Raw genomic sequence first — 23,766 nt, 5'->3', positions numbered from 1 at the left:
ACTGAAAGCTTTTCTATAAGACTAGAAGACAAGGATGCCCACTCTTACCACTTCTATTTAATACAGTACTAGAAGTCCTAACTAGAGCAATTAGGCAAGAAAGAAAATAAAAGTCATCAAATTGGAATGACATAAATGATCTTCTGTGTAGAAAACCGTAAATACTCTACAAAAAACTTAGAACTAATAAACTAATGTAGTAAAGCTGCAGGATACAAAACCAATGTTAAAATCAGTTGTTTTCTACATGTTAACAACTATCAGAAAAGAAAGTTAAGAAAATAATCCCATTTAAAATAGCATCAAAAATAATAAAATACTTAGTAGTAAACGTAACCAAGGAGTTTAACCTTCTACACCGAAAACTATAAAACACTGATGACAGAAATGAATGGAGACACACATAAATAGAAAGACATCTCATTTCGTGGATTAGAAAATTTAATATGCTAAAATATGTCCATCTACCCAAAGCAATCTGCAAATTCAGTGCTATCCATATCAAAATTGCAGACTTTTTTTTTTTACAGAAATAGATAAAACACCCTTAAAATTTATATGTAACCACAAAACTTTGAATAACCAAAGGTATCTGAGCAAAGAGAATAAAGCTTGAGGCATCCATACTTCCTGATTTCAAAATACATGACAACACTACAGCAAATAAACAGTATGATACTGGCATAAAGACAGATACTTAGACCAATGAAACAGAATAGAGAGCTTAGAAATAAACCCATTCATATATGGTCAACTGATCTTTGACAAGAGTACCAAGAATATACAATAGACAGAGGATTTGAATGCACATTGTCCAAAGATAATATACACACGAGCAACAGACAAATGAAAAGGTACTCAATATTTCATTGATCATCAGGGAAATGCAAATCAAAGCCACAGCAAGTTATCACCTCACATCTGTTAGGATGGCTGTTACTTTTTTCAAAAAAAAAGATAAGTGTTGGTGATGATGTGGAGAAATTTGTACCTTTGTACACTGCTAATGAAAATGTAAAATGATGCTGTCACTATGGGAAACAGTATGGAGGCTTCTCAAAAATTTAAAAATCGTTACCATATGTCTGATCCAACAATCTCACCAATAGATATTTGGCCAAAAGAAATGAAATCCGGATATTGAAGAAGTATTTGTACTTCCATATTCATTGCAGCATTCTTCACAATATCCAAAACATGGGAATAACCTAAATGTCCATGGGCTGATGAATGGATAAAGGAAATGTGGTATGTATAGACAGAATATTATTCAGTCTTAAAGAAAAAGAGGCAGTCCTGTCATCTGCACCTACATGGATGAACTGGGAAGATATCACGCTGAGAAATAAACCAGTGATGGAAAAAATACTGCATGATTCCACTTTTATGAGGCATATGAAATAGACAAGCTCATAGAAATACAGGGTAGAATGGTGGTTGCCAAAAGTTGAATGGATGGGGAGTTGTTCAAAGGGGAAAGTTTCATTTATGTAAGATGAGTAAGTTCTAGAAATCTGCTGAACAACATGGTATCCATAGTTAATATTGAACTGTACACTTAGAATTTTTAAGAATGTAGATCTCATGTTATGTGTCTTTAACACACACACAGAAACAAACAAAACCCAAAATGGGGCCTGAGGAAACTTTTGGACACGATGGATATGTTCATTACCTTGATTGTGGTGATAGTTTCACAATATCTACATATGTCCAAAACTCAACTAATTGTATACAATATACATGTACAGTATTTTGTGCATCAATTAATCCTCATTTTTAAAAGAAATATAAAGCAAGAGCAGGTGAATACAAAAAAACTGGCTAGTTAGAAATCTTGGAAATGAAAGTCTTTTCTGAAATTAAAAAGAATTAAAAATTTAAAAACTTAAGATGGAACTATAAACTTTAACCTCAGTACACTAGAAGACATACTCCGTGAACTAAAAAAGAATACTAGGAATACACCTAAAAATCAGACATAATAAGTAAACATGTTTTACATGAAAGAATGATTTGAAGGTAGATTCAGAATTCCCAACACACATGTGAAAGGTATTCTTGAAAAAGAGATTAGAAGAGAGATTATATTCAGAGTAATAATGGCTAAATTTTTCAGAATTAAAAAAGATATAAATCCTCAAACAGAGCATTTCCAAGTAAAAAGTAAGTTAATTAAATATTAGTCCATGTTTAGATACATCATAAATGAAACTTTGAAGGAGAAAACCACTGAAGGAGAAAAATTTAAAGCTACCAAACTATAAAGAGAAAAAAGGTATACAAAACGATAATTAATTTCTTAGTTTTTCAACAGTAATGAAGATATCTAGTAAGGATTCAGTTTAAGTCAGTTCAGTTCAGTCGCTCAGTCGTGTCTGACTCTTTGCGACCCCATGGACTCCTGTCCATCACCAATTCCTGGAGTTTATCCAAACTCATGTCCATTGAGTCGGTGATGCCATCCAACCATCTCATCCTCTGTGGTCCCCTTTTCCTCCTGTCCTCAATCTTACCCAGCATCAGGGTCTTCTCCAGTGAGTCAATTCTTCGTATCAGGTGGCCAAAGTATTGGAGTTTCAGCTTCAACATCAGTCCTTTCAATACCACAATTCAAAAGCATCAATTCTTCGGTGCTCAGCTTTCTTTATAGTCCAACTCTCACACCCATACACAACTACTGGAAAAACCATAGCCTTGACTAGACAGACCTTCGTTGGCAAAGTAATGTCTCTGCTTTTTAATATGCTGTCTAGGTTGGTCACAACTTTGCTTCCAAGGAGTAAGCATCTTTTAATTTCATGGCTACAGTGACCATCTGCAGTGATTTTGGAGCCCCCCAAAATAAAGCCTGCCACCATTTCCACTGTTTCCCCATCTATTTGCCATGAAGTGATGGGACCAGATGCCATGATCTTCGTTTTCTGAATGTTGAGCTTTAAGCCAGCTTTTTCACTCTCCTCTTTCACTTTCATCAAGAGGCTCTTTAGTTCTTCTTCACTTTCTGCCATAAGGGTGGTGTCCTCTGCATATCTGAGGTTATTGATATTTCTCCCGGCAATCTTGATTCTAGCTTGTGCTTAATTCAGCCCAGCGTTTCTCATGATGTACTCTGCATAGAAGTTAAATAAGCAGGGTGACAATATACAGCTTTGACGTACTCCTTTTCCTATTTGGAACCAGTCTGTTGTTCCATGTCCAGTTCTAACTGAACATACAGATTTCTAAGAGGCAGGTCAGATGGCCTGGTGTTCCCCTCTTTCAGAATTTTCCACAGTTTGTTGTGAGCCACAGAGTCAAAGGCTTTGGCGTAGTCAATAAAGCAGAAATAGATGTTTTTCTGGAACTCTCCTGCTTTTTTGATGATCCAACAGATGTTGGCAATTTGTTCCTCTGCCTTTTTAAAAACCAGCTTGAATATCTGGAAGTTCACAGTTCATATATTGTTGAAGCCTGGCTTGGAGAATACAAGACCCTTACGGAGAAAACTACAAAATATTATAAAAAGAGTATAATGAATACCTAAATGAAAGAAGAGTTCATAGATGAGAATATTTTAAGGCCATTTCTTATTTTATAAATTTCATGTAATTTGAATACAAATCTAAAATTCAAAAGTAGAAGCCTAAAACTATCAAGACAACTTTGAAAAAATATAAAATATGGGACTTGAGTTACCGATTATAAAACTGACTGAAAAGCTATAGTAGTTAAGAGAGTTTAACAATTCTGCAGTTCACCACCTTTTGAAAGGTGGTGGGGGTGTAAGTGATTGAGATACAGAGTCCATAAATGCATGTGTCTGCATTTGTAGAAATTTGCCACAGGAAATATGTAGTAGCATGAGTTAGTGGGCAAAGATGGACCATCTAATTAAAAAGAAATCAGGAATTTTGATTATCCATTTAGAAAAAAAGCATCAGACTCCTATACAAATCAATTTAGGTCCACATTTGAAAAAATTTTTTTTTTTAATTTTAGAAAAAAAATGGGAATACTATACGTATAGAAAGAACTTCTCATACAGGATAGTAAAAACACAAAACATAACAGAAAGGACTTTAAACTAATTGAGTCAAAATTAAAATCTTATCACTCAGAAACACAATAAATCAAATTTCATAGATAAGTCAGAGGCTAAGAATAATATTTATAAATATACATGTATAAAGAAATGTAAAGAATCTAAAAATAACCTCACAAATTCACAATAAAAAGAAACAACAGAAACACGAGGAAACACTATAAACAAGGTAATTTTCAGGAGAGGAACAATTATGTTCATAACTGTTCAATGGTATTCAAGCAAATGCAAATTAAATTAAGAACTTTCCATACTATCAGATTTCAAATAAATAAATCACTCCAATATACCAGTGGCTGGTGAATTGGAACTTTCTCACATTGTTGGTGCTAATACTATATAAACTGATGCAACCTTCTTGCATAGCAGTTGGGCAATACCAGTAAGGTTCCAATGCATCCTTTCCACCCAGAAATTTTGATAATTACTTTCATATAATAACTTAGAAAATTTCTTTCTTATATTCACATGGATCTAGGTATAAAGATGTTAGTAGCCTTATAATAATGAAAAATTGAGGGAAAGAGCCCTAAACAGCCGTCAATAGAAAAATGGACAAATGAACTGTAAGATATTTATAAAAAGAAATGCTAAATCCATTTTAAAAAGTTAACAATAAGTCTATATGTATCAACATGAACACATTTGAAATCAACAAAACATTGAGTGAAAAAGCAAGTTGAAAAATCACACAGAGTGAAATAAGCCAGGAGGAGAAAAATAAATATCAAATATTAACACATATATGTACAATATGAAAAACTGGTATAGATAATCTGATCTACAAAGGAAAAATAGATGCAGTTGTAGAAAACAAATGTTTGGCTGCCAGGCAGGGAGGTTGGATGAATTAAGAGATTGGGGTTGACATGTAACACTGCTGATAACATGTATAAAACAGGTAACTAATTATAACCGACTGTATAGCGCAGGGAAGTCTATTCAATTCTCTGTGGTGACCTAATGGAAAGGAAATTCAAAAAAGAGGGGATATATGTATATGTATAGCTGATTCACTTTGCTATACAGTAGAAACTCACACAATATTCCAATAAAATGTTTTTAAATAGGTATGTATGCTAGATCACTTCAGTCATGTCTGACTCTACAGCCCAATACATAGTATTTTCCAGGCAAGAATGCTGGAGTGGGTTGCCATGTCCTCCTCCAGGGGATCATCCCAATCCAGGGCTTGAACCAGCATCTCATGTCATACACACCAAAAATGTTACTTAATCTCAAAACCATATGTTGTTTATTAATGTAGTAATGTCTACATGTAACAAAATCATGAAAGCATGGATAGAAACCCAAATGAGCACTCCAAGGGCTGATTCTGAAAGGGTAAAGTAAGATTTGCAAGGAAGAGCAGGTAGGCAGCATTTTTATTACCAGAGATTTTACTCAAATGACATCTAAGGCCAAACAGGTAAGAGAATTCATGAGATGGTGCAGAGGCACCAGGAAAAACTGAGAAGCGCAAGTCAGTCTTAAAGGGAAATTATTGGCATCCTCAAGTCTGGAGAATTGTTGACCTGGAAGAATATGATCCAATGGTACCAAATTCCTCAGTTTTTCAAGAGGAGCCAGAAATTTGGGTTTTATTTCTAATATGAAATCTGCTGGTTTGCAAATCTGGACTCAAATGTACACATGTCCCCCACACACACCATTGTAAGTTGTATTTTCTTCTTAGATGTGGCCATCAGTTTTCAACTGTTTAGTTTACATAATCAAACTAGATTTAAAGTGTCCATTCCAGAATATGGTCACAGGCAGGTAGAAGCTATCACTTAAGAGTATTGCAGGCTCACTGGGATGACTACCTGTTAAGGATTAGAGTTTAGAAAAGCAATGTATGAGGAGCAGGGATCAGAATTCATATATGAAGAAGGAATGTAGATAAGACTCTTTAGAAATATTTTAGGAAGTACTGGAGTGAGTCATATTATAGTTAGAGTGAAGGTGGCCTTCAATGCAAGTTTTGGATTCTTTTCAATAAACAATTCAAAAATTACTGATATGACCATTTTAAATTATGTATGGGCCAGTTAAAATATGAAAGTTGTCTTGACAAGCTAATGATTTAACACTTGAAATTTTGCCCCCAAATTTGCCCCATCTGAGCAGACTATCAATGTCTAGCTGAAGTAGACCCATGTGGAAATGAAATCCTATGGCAGGGATTTTGTCTGGTAAACAGAATTTGCTGGCATCATATTCTTTTTATTTTTCTGATGTTTTAGCAGTTCCTTGTAGAAGGGTTCTCCAGACAGTTGTCAGGGTAGCTAGCCCCAATCCTGCCTTATGCAAAGGAATGACAAAAATGAATTAAATTTTTGGAAAATCAACTGGTTTTGGAACAGCTTTGCCTATAGTGGAGGAATTGGAGTGGAGGCTGAAGGGCAGAGTCGAGAGGTAAAATGACAGTGGGATAGATAAAATTAAGAGACTGATTGAAAGTGAAAATGTTAGTTGTTCAGTTGTGTCCAACTCTTTGGCGACTCCATGGACTGTAGCCCGCCAGGCTCCTCTGTCCATGGAATTCTCCAGGCAAGAATACTGGAATGGGTAGCCATTTCCTTCTCCAGGAGATAGATCTTCATGACTTAGGGATCAAACCTGGCTCTCCTGCATTGCAGGAGGATTCTTTACCATCTGAGCTACCAGGGAAGCCCAAGAGACTGGTTGGCTGTGATTAAAAGGCAAGATAGAAAAAAGTCCATTTTATCTTTGAAATCTAGGTCCTTGTAAGTATGATAGAAAACATAGAGTCACAATGAAGAGTTTTGGGGTTATATGTGTGTTTTAATAGGCTTCCCAGGTGGCACAGTGGTAAAGAATCTGTCTGCCAATGCAGGAGATGCGAGAGATGCGGGTACAATCCATGGACTGGGAAGGTCCCCTGGAGTAGGAAATGGTAAGCCATTCCAGTATTCTTGTCTGGAAATTTCCATAGAGGAGGAGCCTGGCAGGTTGTAGTCCATGAGGTCACAAAGAGTCAGAGATACGGCTGAGAGACGGAACGCACATACATGTGTTCTAACTAAGAGAAAAAACAGACCTGGTCTTTCTCCAACATGGGCATTTTAAGTTAAGCACATATTCACAGATTCTTTCCAGAGCAAGTCAGAAAGATTTAGTCAAGGCTCAGCTTTGTTCCACTGTTTTACTGTTTGTCAAGATTATAGGGGCAGACTTGGTATAAAATTGTCAACATCAAAACACCTTTATTCTTTCTCCTTGAAAAAGACAGCACAATAAAGATATGACACAATCGTGTCTTATTAAGAATTTCTTAGAAACTCCCTGAAAGTGCAGGAATGCTGGGTGAGTTAAAGACCAGGCCCAGAGGACTCACCGTGAGGTAGGTGAATCAGAGGGCAACAAAACTAGAAATGCTACTGCTTTGGGAAAACCTTAAATAAAAGACCTCGTTAAACTCAGACAGCAGTTTGAGTTTTTTAAATCTGTAAATTTTGAGTTTTATAAATTTGCAAATTTTTCAAATGCAGCTCAGAATTTGCAGAGATTAAGCAATGTGAGAGCAAAACCAAGCCATGTAAGATATGCTGCCCTTTATTGATCATTTAGTACATAGTGATATCATATTAAAATTATTTATGTAAGCCAAAGTAAAAGTATTAGTCACTCAGTCATGTCCAACTCTTTGTGATCCATGGACTGTAGCATGCCAGTCTCCTCTATCCATGGAATTCTCCAGTCAAGATTACTGGAGTGGGTAACCATGCCCTTCTCAAGGGATCTTCCTGACCCAGGGATTGAACCCAGGTCTCTTGCATTGCAGGCAGCGTATTTACCATCTGAGCCACCAAGGAGGCCCAATATAAGGATAAATTTCAACCATTCCTTAACAATGCCCTAAGCCAGAAACCCACAGATTTATACCTGGCAAAGCAAAAAACTACATTAAGAGCCTCTATCCTGTTTAGTTCCCTGTGTCTCCATAGAAGCTCAACTGTCTTTCTAAAAAAGTCAAACAGAAGGCTCTTCACCTCCAGGTCTGCATCACTTAGGAGCAAATTCAGTCTTAACCATGCCCATAACTAGGCAGTGTCCTTCTTTCTCTGCAAAAAAGTACACCTAACTTTTTCTTCTGGGTTGACTTCCCTTTTTAGTAGAGAGAGAGGAAAGTCCATGTGCATGGGTCCCACCCAACTAGAAACCAGGAAATGTAGTTAAAAGAAAGGGTGTGAATTTTACAAGCCACAGGAAAGTAAAGGCAAACACCCATAAATGCTGACATGAGCATAGAAAATTGACTACATGCTTTTGCCTAGTTTGAAGGAAATGTGAAGAAAATATAACAAATGAGGATGTTTTTATGTCATTGGTTTTTTATGTGTATTAAATTTTGACTCTTAGAGACCCTCAGAAATAACCATTTGCTGCCCTATTCTAAAGTGCAGAGACCTGCAGAGTTTCTTCTTACTTTCTCTGTTCAGCAAATGTGACTGCGACTTGAACAATGATTTCTCAGCCTTGTTATTTCACCTGACATCTTGCCTTTGTTCTGTCCAGGAAGCAGAATGTGCCTACACCCTATTTGTTGTCGCCATATTCTGGCTGACAGAAGCTTTGCCTTTGTCGATAACAGCGTTGCTGCCTGGCTTAATGTTCCCGATGTTTGGGATCATGCCTTCCAAAGAAGTAAGTTTTCCTGCGAATGTTTGACTTAATTAGATTCCCTATTTTGTGCTGATACTTCCAGTGAGAAAGTTGTATTTAAAAGGAGCAGTAATCCTGGAGATCAAACCACTCAATCCTAAAGGAAATCAACCTGAATATTCATTAGAAGGACTGAAGCTGAAGTAGAAGCTCTAATACTTTGGCCACCTGATGAGAAGAACTGACTCATTGGAAAAGACCTTGATGTTGGGACAGAATGAGGGCAGGAAGAGAAGAGGGCGACAGAGAATGAGATGGTTGGATGGCATCATCGACTCAATGGACATGAGTTTGAGCAAGCTCAGGGAGATAGTGATGGACAGGGAAGCCTGGCGTGCTGCAGTCCACGGGGTTGCAAAGAGTCGGGCACGAATTAATGACACAACTTAGTGACTGAACGACAAAAACATCCTGTTGGTAAGGCTTCCACATAAGTCCTCCAGACTTCCAGCCATGTCTTGCCTCTAGAAGTCTGCATGTGTGTCCACCTTCAGGTGGACAAAAGCAAAACACAAGCTGTGGTTACTTGAGCTGTGAGTGTCAGTAGAAGAAATGCATGTCTGATCTTTCCAGGCTGTCCTCTACGCCCGGTGCCTCCCTCCTAGCAAAAGGGCCAGTTCTTTCACGTCCTGCATCAGCTCTTTCTAGTCAACAAAATTCAGTCTCATACAGTGTTGCAAAAGTAATTTTTTTTTAATAAAGGAAAAGCTTCCCTGTTTTTTTTTTTTTCCAGAAACCTGCCATTTCAGAAGATAAACCCAAATTAACTTTCATGTGTATTTCCTTTTTGTTCTTACTGAGAGGAGTTTATTCATGCTGAGAGGTGTTTCTTACCTTTATACAATCTAAGGGTACCCATCTGAAGAAAATGGATTCAGTTTCCCATTAAAAGCATGAACTGTACTGAAGCCAGAATATCTGTCTCCTTGTAACTCTCAGCCACTCAGCCCACAACTGCCTAGACCTCAGGTGAAACATTCTCAGGAAAGATTCTTTCCATAGGATTCTCCAGGCAAGAATACTGGAGTGGGTTGCCATTTCCTTCTCCAGGGGATCTTCCCGACCCAGGGATCGAACCCTGGTCTCCCGCATTGGAGGTAGACGCTTTAATCTCTGAGCCACCAGGGAAGCCCCTCTCAGGAAAGATGGCACATTCAAAATGCCAGGCATGTAATTTATCACCAGGATTTCTGTCTTCTGCTTGGATACAGTACTGCTGTCATGAAGTTCATCTGTCCAATATTGTGGGTGGAGACTTCTTTTAAAAACTAACCCATGACACAGGTCTTTTTTTTTTTTTTTCTGTAGTTGAAATATAACCCACAATACAGTTTCTCCCCACCACCCCGCTGCCCCCTTCCCTGCCCCCCCACCATGGGAGAGGATTTCAACACAGCCTTATGATTCAATTTAAGCCAAGTATTTTGTAAAGTCAGGACTCTTGAATATCACCATGAGGTACTTTAAAATAAGGTTTCTATGATTAGATAAGTTTGAAAACTATATAGCATAGGGTATCCCCCTCTTGAGTGAGAGTTTACACTGGGGTTTAAAGGTTTGGAGAAGGCCTACAAGAAATAAAATTCTAGAATCTTAAGAAATTCTGTTTTCTAAACTTATTCGACCACAGAAAATGTTTTTTAAAAAGAAAAATATTTAGTTCTTTGGCCCATTTTTTGATTGGGTCATTTATTTTTCTGGAATTGAGCTGCAGGAGTTGCTTGTATATTTTTGAGACTAGTTGTTTGTCAGTTGCTTCATTTGCTATTATTTTCTCCCATTCGGAAGGCTGTCTTTTCACTTTGCTTATGTTTTCCTTTGTTGTGCAGAAGCTTTTAATTTTAATTAGATCCCATTTGTTTATTTTTGCTTTTATTTCCAGAATTCTGGGAGGTGGATCATAGAGGATCTTGCTGTGGTTTATGTCGGAGAGTGTTTTGCCTATGTTCTCCTCTAAGAGTTTTATAGTTTCTGGTCTTACATTTAGATCTTTAATCCATTTTGAGTTTATCTTTGTGTGCGGTGTTAGAAAGTGATCTAGTTTCATTCTTTTACAAGTGGTTGACCAGTTTTCCCAGCACCACTTGTTAAAGAGATTGTCTTTACTCCATTGTATATTCTTGCCTCCTTTGTCAAAGATAAGGTGTCCATATGTATGTGGATTTATCTCTGGGCTTTCTATTTTGTTCCATTGATCTATATGTCTGTCTTTGTGCCAATACCATACTGTCTTGATGACTGTGGCTTTGTAGTAGAGCCTGAAGTCAGGCAAATTGATTCCTCCAGTTCCATTCTTCTTTCTCAAGATTGCTTTGGCTATTCGTGGTTTTTTGTATTTCCATACAAATCAAGAACTAAATAGACATTTCTCCAAAGAAGACATACGGATGGCTAACAAACACATGAAAAGATGCTCAACATCACTCATTATTAGAGAAATGCAAATCAAAACCACAATGAGGTACCACTTCACACCAGTCAGAATGTCTGCGATCCAAAAATCTGCAAGCAATAAATGCTGGAGAGGGTGTGGAGAAAAGGGAACCCTCCTACACTGTTGGTGGGAATGCAAACTAGTACAGCCACTATGGAGAACAGTGTGGAGATTCCTTAAAAAATTGCAAATAGAAATGCCTTATGACCCAGCAATCCCACTGTTGGGCATACACACAGAGGAAACCAGAATTGAAAGAGACACATGTACCCCAATGTTCATTGCAGCACTGTTTATAATAGCCAGGACATGGAAACAACCTAGATGTCCATCAGTAGATGAATGGATAAGAAAGCTGTGGTACATATACACAATGGAGTATTACTCAGCCATTAAAAAGAATACATTTGAATCAGTTCTGATGAGATGGATGAAACTGGAGCCGATTATACAGAGTGAAGTGAGCCAGAAAGAAAAACACCAATACAGTATACTAACACATATATATGGAATTTAGGAAGATGGCAATGATGACCCTGTATGCAGGACAGCAAAAAAGACACAGATGTGTATAGCGGACTTTTGGACTCAGAGGGAGAGGGAGAGGGTGTGATGATTTGGGAGAATGGCATTGAAACATGTATAATATCATGTAAGAATCGAAATACCAGTCTATGTCTGATGCAGGATATGACACGCTTGGGGCTGACGCGCGGGGATGACCCAGAGAGATGTTGTGAGGAGGGGGGTGGGAGGGGGGTTCATGTTTGGGAACGCATGTACACCTGTGGTGGATTCATGTCAATCTATGCCAAAACCAATACAGAATTGTAAAGTAAAAATTAAAAATAAATAAATAAATAAAAAGAAAAATATTAATGTACCTTTCAGAGAATTATTTTGTAAATCCTGCTACAAATGGTTGCCCAAGTGTCTGTATGCTCTACTAATCGCCATTCAAAATACTAAAGAATGACTGCGTCTGGGCATAATGGTGATAATGAAGATATTGGTGAGCCAGATCTTGACTTGAGACTTTTCCTCATCATAGCCATGGCCAGTCTGCTATAGGATTACAAACTAATTAGCCCCAGTTTACAGATGGAGAAATTAAGCAATAGAAGGCACTTACCTGATATTACTCAGGTCTTTAAAAACTCAGTATATGGGTACCCTCTCTCTATGTATATTTTTTCTTAATACTACTTTTTCTGGATAAGGATGTGGAACTGATTTACATTTGTATTCAAATACATCTGCATTCCTTTCAACAAAACAGAAAGATTATGTAGTTGAAGGTCAAAGTTAGGAGCAGCAAAATAATGCCTTTCTGGTGCAATGTTGTTTTTCCCTCGTCAGCATAAATACTCACGGGTTTAATTGTAATTTCAGGTGGCATCTGCTTATTTCAAAGATTTTCACCTACTGCTGATTGGAGTCATCTGTTTAGCAACATCCATAGAAAAATGGAATCTGCACAAAAGGATTGCTCTGAGAATGGTGATGATGGTGGGTGTGAACCCAGCATGGTAAGTACCGTGTTTACTGCATTCCATACAGACCATTTTTGTACAGAGCAAATAACCAGATAAGTAATGCACATCCAAGCAATCATTTGTATGGCAGTGTAATTCGTGATTTTTTTTTTCTCTGCAAAAATGAAAGTGATATAAAGGGTACTTGAATTGGAGGTGAAAAAAACTTTAATTTCATTGCAAGTCTAATTACAGGGAGATTGGAATAAGTGCACACAACTCTTTCACCTTTTATGCTCTGTAGGAGTCAAAGCTGAGAGAAGCCTGTACCTCAACAAACAAGATTGATAGACTTCAGAGTAGATTTCAGTACTATCTTGTTTATTGGGCTGATTACACATTCAAGACTTGTTCAAGAGTATGCTTGATCATCAGGAAGGATGTTAAGAACCAAAGACAAAGACATTTATTGACAAAATACAAATATGTGCAGAAAAATTCCGAGGTGAACATTTCTGTTTTTAAATGAATTGTTCCAGAGTAAAACAATCAATTAAGAAGTTTCATCTATAGAATGTGCCCACTAAAATAAATTTTGACCACCAAAATAAAAGGATTTTGCCCATCAAAATCCATTAAATTAGTTGGCCATTTTGGTTTTAATTCTAGCTCTTGTTAAGAACATGCTGCTATTGCTGCTAAGTCACTTCAGTCGTGTCCGACTCTGTGTGACCCCATAGATAACAGCCCACCAGACTCCCCTGTCCCTGGGATTCTCCAGGCAAGAACACTGGAGTGGGTTGCCATTTCCTTCTCCCATAGATGGTAACTAAAAAACAAAACAAAACAAAACAAGCCTCCAATCATTTACATAACGGCATTATGCTTTAAAACCTTAGGTGATTCTTCCCATCTCATCTTTCTTTAAACATAAGAAAATTTATTGAATTATGCTGCATAATTCGTGTCAGAGTATAACAACGTCTGTGTTTATCATTTATGAAGCACTCTTTTGTAGACAGAAAAAGCATTCAATATCTCAGATGAAGCCTATTTTGTACAAACATCTGTAACTTAAAAATTTTAGAACATGTATGTATCAAGGACGTTTCACTCTTAAAATGAAATGGTGTTCCATGCCTCTGAAGTGCTAGAGAAATGTGTCTCTTTCCTTTGACCATCTGCTCACTGGCCCCAGGGGGTGGAGTCATGCACTGCACAGTGGGACAGGGTCCTGTCCGTTATACCACTAAGTGATTTTTCAAGTTAAGGTATTTTCACCACACAAAAGTTTTACCAGTTCCCAATCTTTTTTACTGAGAGATTTGTATTGAGAGATTGTTTTGCCAATACCTTAAGTTGAAATTGTTTCTATGTTTTAATTAAGAATAGTTTATTGTCTAAACAGTTTGCTTAAAAGTTTTGTTTCATTTTTCACATAGAAAATATCCACCTTATCTGTAGTTGGAATGTAGAATGAGGAATTTTTCTTATAGATCTATTTCAAAAGAAAGAGAATTTCATAAATGGTTCTATCAGGAAAGACATGCATCTGAATTATATTCTTGGACTTCCTACTCAAAATAGATCATGTCTTTTCCCCCCAGTTGTGATTCTGAAAGCTTATGGACATGGTTTAAAATCCTATAATTTTAGGTATGTTATTTTTTAAGGGAGAAGGATTACTCTATTTGTACGAGGAGACAATGTAATACATCCAGCTCTTGACAACAGGCAGGAATGTCAGATTCAGGAGAGCATGAATAATTGAATCTACAGAAAATTCTGAAACCTCATTTTAGCTAGTGATTTTAACCATTTCCTCCACCCACCACATACTGAACCAGAGTAATAAACAAGTAAAAAGCAGATTTATAAATGTTAACCTCCCTCCTTGCTCTTGTTCTTCCTTGGCACATATACAAATAAACAGAGATATGACCCAAATATAAAAGAAAGAATAAGGGATCCGATGCCAATTGCACCTTATTTTACTAGTATTTGAAGATGGGCCATCTTTAAAGGGCATTTGAATATTGGTGTAATATTATAAGCTCTTACACCATTTACCGACTTGCAGTTTGATTATAAATTGTATCCTTTTTTTCTGGTTTTGAAGAGAAGCCTCTTACAGTTTCCAGGGAGACAAACCTTGTAATAAGTCCTGTCTTACATGTGCCATTTGGATTCCTACCTGTCTATCCTGTTCTCAGAGTTCTTTACCTGCGTGAAACCTTAATTGTCTTTATGTTTTGTAAAAATGAATTCTCAACTCACAAATAACATCCTTTACAGGTAAGTACTACAGAGCTGGTGAAGCTAGAGAGCACAGTTCATACTGAAGGCCCTCTTGTTTCAGGCTGTCCTTGGGGTTCATGAGCAGTACCGCCTTCCTGTCGATGTGGCTTAGCAACACCTCTACTGCTGCCATGGTGATGCCCATTGTGGAGGCTGTGGCCCAGCAGGTCATCAGTGCAGAAGCAGAGGTGGAGGCTACTCAGATGACTTATTTCAGTGGATCTACCAACCAGGCACTGGAAATAGATGGTATCACATTTGTTTTGGCCACGGTGGGATCTAGCTATTTGGGCAATGGGATAAACTCAAGGATTATATTTTGAATTAATTATCCATACAGGCATGATATGAATTCAACCTTACTCTACCTCTATTTCCCAGTATTTATACAAGGGAATTATATTACCCAAATATTTTACCTTCAATTAATGGTTGAATTTACATTCTCTGACAAAAGGGAAAGAAAAAGAATGCCTTATCTATGCTTCAACCAATCTGATAGAACTCCCTTTTATGTCTTTATCAGTAGACTCAGGTTACTCTTTTACCCTGAAATGACTTCCCTGCATAATCTGTGAACCTTTAATTCCTGTATTCTATTTGGAGACAGCATCACATTCTACCTTGGTTATTTCTGGTTCTGATAAACTGCTTTGATGCAGTGAGAAAAATGTTGGGAGGATATTGATGTTTGTAAAACACTTTATTATGATAAAGGTTATGTCAGTACAAAGCGAATTTGTTTATTTTCAGCCTCTCATAATGCTTCCACCTTCACACAAACACACATACACTGATAATCCTTCATTTTAATTTTTTTTCTATTTAATGTTTTGCAGAAAGTATTAACGGACAAGAAGCAAATGAGAGAAAAGAGAAAACAAAACCAGTTCCAGGGTAAAGAATATTATTTTGATTAGGATTTTCAGAATTATATTTTAATGAAATTATAAACTGGGTCAATTTATTTTTCAGATACAGTAATGATGCAGGGAAAATTTCAAGCAAGATGGAGCTGGAAAAGGTACATTAAATTTGATTCTCTCTAAATAATTATACATGAAATTATATTAGATCTGCAGTTAGATATGTATGCATTTTAAAATCTGTTACTTGCTTCCTTGTCTATGAATTACTTTACTTACCTATGTCAAAGCATGGTGTGATGGTTTGATAAGCCTTCATGGATGGACTGAAATAAAAATCCTCATAGAAAAAGTTTTAGGCTTTGAAATCAGTATCATTTTTCCTTTTTAACAGATACCATAGTGATGGCAGTTTGCATATGTAATTTAAAGAAATATAATGCTAGCTTCAGAATATTGTTTCATTTTCTTATCAAAATCTTGCTGCCTTTTTATTAAGCACATTCTATTACTTCCATGTTATGAACTTACAGCAACTCCTATTCATATAATTACAATCCAGTTATCTTTAGTATCCTCCTTGCCAATAAATTCTAGTAGAATTCATAAGCTGCTACCATCAAATGAAGATGGAGGGACTGCTGTAGCCATTCTGGCTATTAAAGGAAGGAAGAAGCCTTTTGTAAACTATCCCATAGAATTCATTTTCCCAGAATAAATCAATATAAAAATACTATACTAGGTTTTATTGGGAGAAATATATCTCAAGACCACTGAAAAGTAAACCTGCACAGAAATAGTCCTATGGTAACCATGACATTAGAAATATGAGAGTTGGGCATATGTTCCTTCCTCAGGCTATAATGCATCAGCATGCAACTGAAAAGGAAAAAGAAAACCGTCTTGTTATTTACAGAAATCTTTAAGGAAAGAGTGATTTTTATGTAAAGAGAAAACTAATGTAGTGATAAGTTTTAAACCACTAGCTACAGTGTACTTAAGGGTTTTTAAGATGAGAATTGAATACATATTTCTGAAAATATTATCACCTTTAGGGAGGGAAATAATTCTTTTAGGACATAGAAAATCAGCAGTCTGCCAGGTGTATTACAGAAAAATGCAACAGAAATGAGCTTTAAAAACTGTTGGGTATACTTGCACTCACTTGGTAACTCTCTTGTGGTCATCTTTAGAAACCCAGTTTTCTGGTGTGATGCTTAAATTTGAGATCAAGACCCTTCCAATGGACTGGTTATCCAGCACTGTCCCAGGCATGGTAGGAAAGTCTATGGATGAAAAGACCTCCTCTTTACCATGAGCAACTCAGGGTCTAATGGGGAAGATGGACTTTAAAAAAAAAAAAAAAACTGTGACATAAATACCATACCAAAGGTGCACACAGAGACCAGATCTCCCAGAAGCTGGAACAACTAGCTCAGTCTGGGAATATTGCCAAGAGAGAATGTGAGGTCAAGAAATCTGAGTCTGGAGGGAAGTTGGCACTCACAGTCAGAGATATGCGCCCTCCATGTGTGCAAGGACCAGGCCTAATGGCTCCCCATTCAACACCCTACCGCATTCCACTGCTTGACAGAGAGTAAGTATTCAACAGATAATTATCTTGGCTAATTAATGAAGGAATGAAGAAGGAAGAGGGCATGCAATCAGAGAATACATAAAATTCAAAGACCCCAAAATGTAGAGAGAGGGGATGTTTCAGAAAGCATGTCCAGTGCAGGTGCCAGGGATGAGCTGTGGAAAGTGAAATGTTTGGAGAGGTTGGGCCAGGTGAAAAATAGTAGTTCGTGCCATGCAAAGGATCCTGGTTTATCTTAAGGGAAATGGAGAGCTTTGAAGCTAGGAGGGGTTGTGGTAAACTGCCCTTTGAGAAGCTTACTGTGATAACAAAGTGAAGGACAGAGGGTATGGGCCTAACTGGACTTTCTGATTAGTATGACTCTGTGGATGAGAGTGATAAAAGCATGGAAGATGCCTCTGCTACAGAAAGCTAGATAGAAGAAGGTTTCTGATGCCACTGAGGGAGGAATAAGTTTTCAACAGGGAAATGTGAGATAACTGGGGTCTATTTTAGGCAGTAAAGATAATAAGTTCTGAGTTTGGTAGAGAAGAGCTAGGCCTTTGAACAATGAAGTTCTATAACTTCATACATAAAATTTTAGCTTGGTGTAAAAGAAAAATTAAGAGATAACTTTTTGCTCTAATAAAGTTCTATTTAGAGGGGGTCACATAAAAATATTTTTTACATACTGTACATTTAAGATAGATTTTTATTTTTGACAATTACAAATCTCAGATATAAACATAGTAGATTATTATAACATGTTGTTATAATTATAATAAATTGCACCTGTTCTTTGCCAGATTTAAACTGGATAATTTAAGATTAACTGATTATGTGGGAGAATCTGCATCCACTTAATCTAGCTATAAAATGGAAGGAATATTTATATTCATAATGTTTCAGCCTTCTGCTTTTTTCATCAAGTAAATAAGACATTTTATTGAATTAAATTAAATCCTGTGTGGTCTGGCTTTGAATGTGAACTGCGAGTCAAAAAAGATCCAAATATTACTCTTTTTGAGAGAGGATGGTTTAAAATAAATTTCAAAGAAGAAAAAGAAGAGACAAAAGGGCATACAGTATTTTGGTAATTTATACCATTTTGCCATGTTTTTACACATTTGAATCACCAACGTGTTGATTTGATACACCTACATATTGAAAAGTGATTACCACCATAGCTTTATTTAACACCTCCATCATATTACATAATTACCATTTATTGCAGTGTAAACGTTCAAAGTTTACTCTCAGCAACTTTCAACTAATGTATATAATGTTATTAATTATAATAATCCTGCATTAGATACCTGGAACTTATTCATCTTAAAACTGGAAGCAGGTACCCTTTAACCTTTATCTCCCCATCCCATCCCCTGCTCTCCCCTCTAACCCATGGTAAGCAACACTCTACTCTCCATTCTATGCATTCAGCTTTTATGGATTTCCCATATCAATGACTGTTGTTGTTGTTTAGTCACTAAGTCCTGTCTGACTCTTTTGCTACCCCCTGGACTTTGTCCCACCAGGCTCCTCTGTTCATGGGATTTCCCAGGCAAGAATATTGGAGCAGGTTGCCATTTCCTTCTCCAGGGGATCTTCCCAGCCCAGCAATCGAACCCACATCTCCTGCACTGGCAGGCAGATTCTTTATCACTGAGCCTCCAGGGAAGCCCCTGTAAAAGTGATACCATGCAGTATTTGTCTTTCCCTGCCCGACTTATTTCACTTAGCCCAAAGCTACTATAATGATTGCCATTTCAACAGGTGTGAGATGATAACTCACGTGCTTCTGATTTGTATTCCTCTGACGATTAGTGATGTTAAGCGCCTTTTCATGCTGACCACTTGGATGTCTTCTTTAAGAACTTGTCTTTTCAGTTCCTTTGCCTGTTTTTCAGTTGGATTGTCTGGGAGGTTATTCTGTTTTCTTGTTCAATTGGTTGGTTGTTTTTGCTAGTGAGTTGTATGAGTTCTTTGTAAACGTTATCAGTCTTAAAATTCTTATTAGAATTGCAAAGTATTGGTATAGATGATAATGATAATTTGATGGTAATTTTCCTATTGCTGCTGCTACAGCAAGCCACCAATGGTGACGATTATATGTTGGTTTTGAAGCTGATGGATATTCACCAGTTCCTCAGATTCCAGAAATGATTCAGGAGCACTCCTATCTGAGTCTCACTCCTATCTGAGCTGCATACATGAAAAAGACTCACAGTGTTCCCTTTTCACCATAGACAATGGCCCAAACATTAGCAGAGCTCCCTACTCATGCCCAGAATAAAAATGATAGGTAGGTATTTAGCCCATAAATTCTTTTTACTCCAAAAGTTGCTGAAATATTATTAGAGAAGAAAAGGAACAAGAAGAAAGGAAGAGGCCAAAAGACACTGACATATATGAGGGAATAATTTGTCAGCTTCCAGTGGAGCAGTTGGGAGACCAATCATCACTCATATTATTTCCATAAGAAATGAATTTCAGGTATCTGGAAATCAATTTTTACAAACTAAAGGGAGAATCAAGTTGCTATGTTTTTTCCTTCTTTCAAGCACGGGTATTAATCAAAGAAATATCTCAGATTTTTACACTAGCTCAATTTCTAAACCTCCAGGCGTCTTTGAATGAAAGGAATTGGAAATTCAGTATGTTTTTAATGAGAGGCCTAAAATAATTGTTTTCCATTCATCTTATATAATTTGTAGTTTCCCCAAAAGGAAAAGTCCAAAGGAAAATTTCCTTGAACAAATTGAATGTTGCTTTTAATTAGATGTTGTTTAGTTTGGTGGTGAAATCCTTATTATTCAAAATCGAATTCTATAAAACAGCACTCTCTAATATTCTCCAAGAATTCTAAGGACCCTATAAAAGTGATAAGCATGGTTCATAATATCATGGACTAGGGGTGTTATTTCTGCCAAGTAGGGAGATATCAATTCTAGAATATCTGGCCCCTAGATCAAATGCAGAAATGGCATTTTAAATTAGATCAGGTAGGTGCTACAAATAAAAGTTCTAAATTGCTTTTCCCTTTTCCTAGACCAGGCGAAGATAGTTGGCCAGCAAAGCCAAGTTTTAGCACCACTGAGAGCTCACTTGACACAACCTAGTATGGATTTCCTTTACTCATCCAGCCAAATTCTGCAGGTTATAAAGATGTGAGCAGAAAGAGAGAGAGAGAAAGGCTATTACATACCCTTTAGGAATCACAGCATCACCAAAAGGCAAGAGATAACAAGGGTTGTTGAAGAAAAGGGAGCCCCTATGGATTGTTGGTGGGAATGTAAATTGGCGCAACCACTATAGAAACCAATGGATCAAAATACTAACACAGGATCTAGCAATCCCACTACAGGGTATATATTCAAAGGAAATGAAAACAGGATCTTGAAGAGATATCTGCACTCACACTGTAGCATTAGTCACAATAGCCAAAATATGGAAAAAATAAATGAATGGATTAAGAAGATGTGGTGTGCATATACCATGGTATATTATTAAGCCATGAGAAAAAATAAAAGGCAATTCTGCCATTCCAATTACATGGATAAACCTTGAGTGCAGTATGCTAAGTAAAATAAGCCAGGCATAGAAAGACGAATACTGCATGCTTTCATTTATGTATTGAATCTTGAAAATAAAAGTAAAACTCATAGAAATAAAGAATAGAAAACTGGTTCTCAGGAGCCAGGGGGTGGGAGTGGGTAAACAGGGAGATATTAGCAATAGGGTACAAGCATTTGGCTATAACATAAATAAGGTCAGAGGACCTAATATAAAACATGGGGACTAGAGGTGATAATATTACTGTATGGTTGAGATTGGTTAGGGGACTGATACTTGAATGTGTCACCAATGAAAGAGAGAGAGAGGAAGGCGGGAGGGACACATGCTGTAAGTGAAGTATTTAAGGGCTGGGTGGGAATAATCTTTTCATAATGCATATGTAGATCAGATCACCATGATGTACACTTTTAAATATCCTATGATTTTATTTGTCAGTTATACCTCAATAATGTTGAAAAAGATCATAAGATATTTAAAGTATCCATTGGTGATTTTAAGAGCTATTCATGGTGAAATGGTTTCCCCTACCTGCTTGATTGGCATATTGATTGCCTCACATATTTATCTTTTTCTCTCTTTTTTGAGAGCATTTTAGTTCTACTCCTGGCAAATTTCAATTGTTGAGTGTAGTGATGTCAACTCTAGTCACCATGCCTAGTCAATGGCTTCTCAGTCCTTATTCATAGCTGAAAGTTTATACATTTTACTTGTTTTTTTTTTAACTTGGCAGTTTTCTGCACCTCTAGGAACACAAGATGAAGTTGAAGTTTTAAAAGACCTCTTAGAAATAGGGAGTTGTTAGGGCTAATTTGAGGAGGGCTCAGTCTTAAGAACAATCCTACAGTCTTGAAAGAAATCTAAAGATCTCCAAAAACTCCAACCCTTTAAACTTTTTTATCCCAGGAGAAACTGATCTATGAAAATTCATGTGTGACTATGAAAGATGTAGTTGAGTGAAGAGTTGAGGAATTGGGAGGATAGTGAGCTCTCACCCTAACTATAAGAAGCATGATCTCAGTAAACCAATAATTCGCCTTTTTATACATCTGTAAATAAATGGAATGTTTTTAAGAATATAATTATGTCAGATTTAGCTTTTTCTTTTATATATTAAATATATATCTTTCTCTGCTTTTGAAAAAAAATAATAAATAAAAGACATTATAACTATCCTACTCACTAATCCAATTTATGAGAACTCATGCCATTCAATTGAGAATTTGGAAGCCTCATTATCAATGGTATTAAATCAGAACAAGGGATGATATTTCTGACATATACTGGGATTCAGATGGTGCTGATTCAGGTACTGGGATTCACCATGCAGGTGGTACTTTCCTGGTGGCTTAGTGGTAAAGAATCTGCCTGCAATGCAGGAGACTCAAAGATGTAGACTCAATCCCTGGGTCTGGAAGATCCTCTGGAGGAGGAAATGGCAACCCACTCCAGTATTCTTGCCTGGGAAATCCCATGGACAGAGGAGCCTGATGGCCTACAGTCCATGGGGTCATAGAAGAGTTGGATACACCTGAGAGACTAACAACAATGAACAACAGGTGGTGAGGTAATTTCGCTTCTGAATAAATAATTTATTTAGACATTCATAAAAAAAAAAAGAATCATAGCAGCAGCCTGTAAGCACAACCTCACTCAAGATTTTAATGTTTATTGTAGTCAAAACCCTGGCTGGGCTCCATTGGTTTACTTAGCTGGGTTTCCACAAAACATTTTGTTATTAAAGAAATAATTTGCTATTGACAGTGCATTTTTTTCTATATAGCTTTTAATTTTGAACCACAAAAATGTGGCTCTTCACCTTTTATATTGTGGAAATATTATCTAGCAAGTAACATGAGCTTAGCCATGTTGGAAGCAACTGTACTTTCCCCTAAGTGTACAATAAACCTCCATAAAATAAACCTCCCATATAATTTATTCTGTGTTTGTTTTGTCTCCTAAAATTCTCAACAATATTTTTCTTTTCATAGTCCAATGACATTTCCTAACAAAAGGATACATTTATTTTGTCCCCAAATTGTTTTTCAAGTATCTTGATTGTGAAATACTTTAATATATACATATTTAAAGAATGTAACAAAAATTTTAAAGAAGATGATAAAATGGTTTATACCAATGCCCTAGCTTAAGAATAAGGACATAACAATTTCTAAAAGTCCCCATGAGCTCTTCTTTGATTCCATCTCCTTTCCTCACACAATCATATCCAGCCCCTTATGGAGGTAGCCACAGTCTCCAGAATTTCAAGTTAATCATTTTCTTGTTTTCTTTTCAGTATCACCACTTCTATTAATTACTTTTTCATCTCAACAAACACCCCAAATAATGATAGTTTTAATAAGACAGAAATAGGCTGGTATAACAGTTTCACCATCACGATGACTTTAACTGTTTCTGTTCTTGCGCTGCCATCATCAGCACTTGATAGCTGCCTCAGGGTTCAAGATGGCTGCCTCATCGCCCTCTATCCATTTTCTGTTCCAGCTACTGGGAAACAGAAAGGAGAATGCAAAAGGCATAACAGACATATACTTAGCAATTCTTCCATTACTTTTCTGGGTTTAGAATTATTCACATTTCTAATTTCTCCTTGAGTTTTAGTTGTATTTTTCTAGGAACTTATGCATTCCCTCTCAAATTTAGTTGCACGTTGTTTTTAATATTCTCTTATTACCTATTTAATTTCTATAGTATTTTTAGTTGCATATCTTTTTATTCCTACTATTGGAATATTTTTTCCAAAAGTGTAC

The 23,766-nt window shown here is 36.7% G+C and overlaps 1 protein-coding gene across 1 annotated transcript in view; it reads left to right on the top strand.

The window, feature by feature from the left end:
• The window catches only part of SLC13A1 (solute carrier family 13 member 1), a 105,351-nt gene that overhangs the window by 11,716 nt on the left and 69,869 nt on the right, over positions 1–23,766 (top strand). The window contains exons 2-6 of the mRNA XM_040259552.1: positions 8,627–8,755; positions 12,600–12,736; positions 15,042–15,229; positions 15,820–15,877; positions 15,956–16,004. Of these exons, the coding sequence (XP_040115486.1) occupies positions 8,627–8,755; positions 12,600–12,736; positions 15,042–15,229; positions 15,820–15,877; positions 15,956–16,004 (561 nt within the window). The remainder of the gene's footprint in view (positions 1–8,626; positions 8,756–12,599; positions 12,737–15,041; positions 15,230–15,819; positions 15,878–15,955; positions 16,005–23,766) is intronic.

The sequence above is a fragment of the Oryx dammah genome, unplaced genomic scaffold (genome assembly GCF_014754425.2).
Source record: "Oryx dammah isolate SB20612 unplaced genomic scaffold, SCBI_Odam_1.1 HiC_scaffold_18, whole genome shotgun sequence".
Classification (NCBI taxonomy): Eukaryota; Metazoa; Chordata; class Mammalia; order Artiodactyla; family Bovidae; genus Oryx; species Oryx dammah.
The sequence above is the reverse complement of the archived record's forward strand: the minus strand, read 5'-3'. Positions and strand labels throughout refer to the sequence as shown.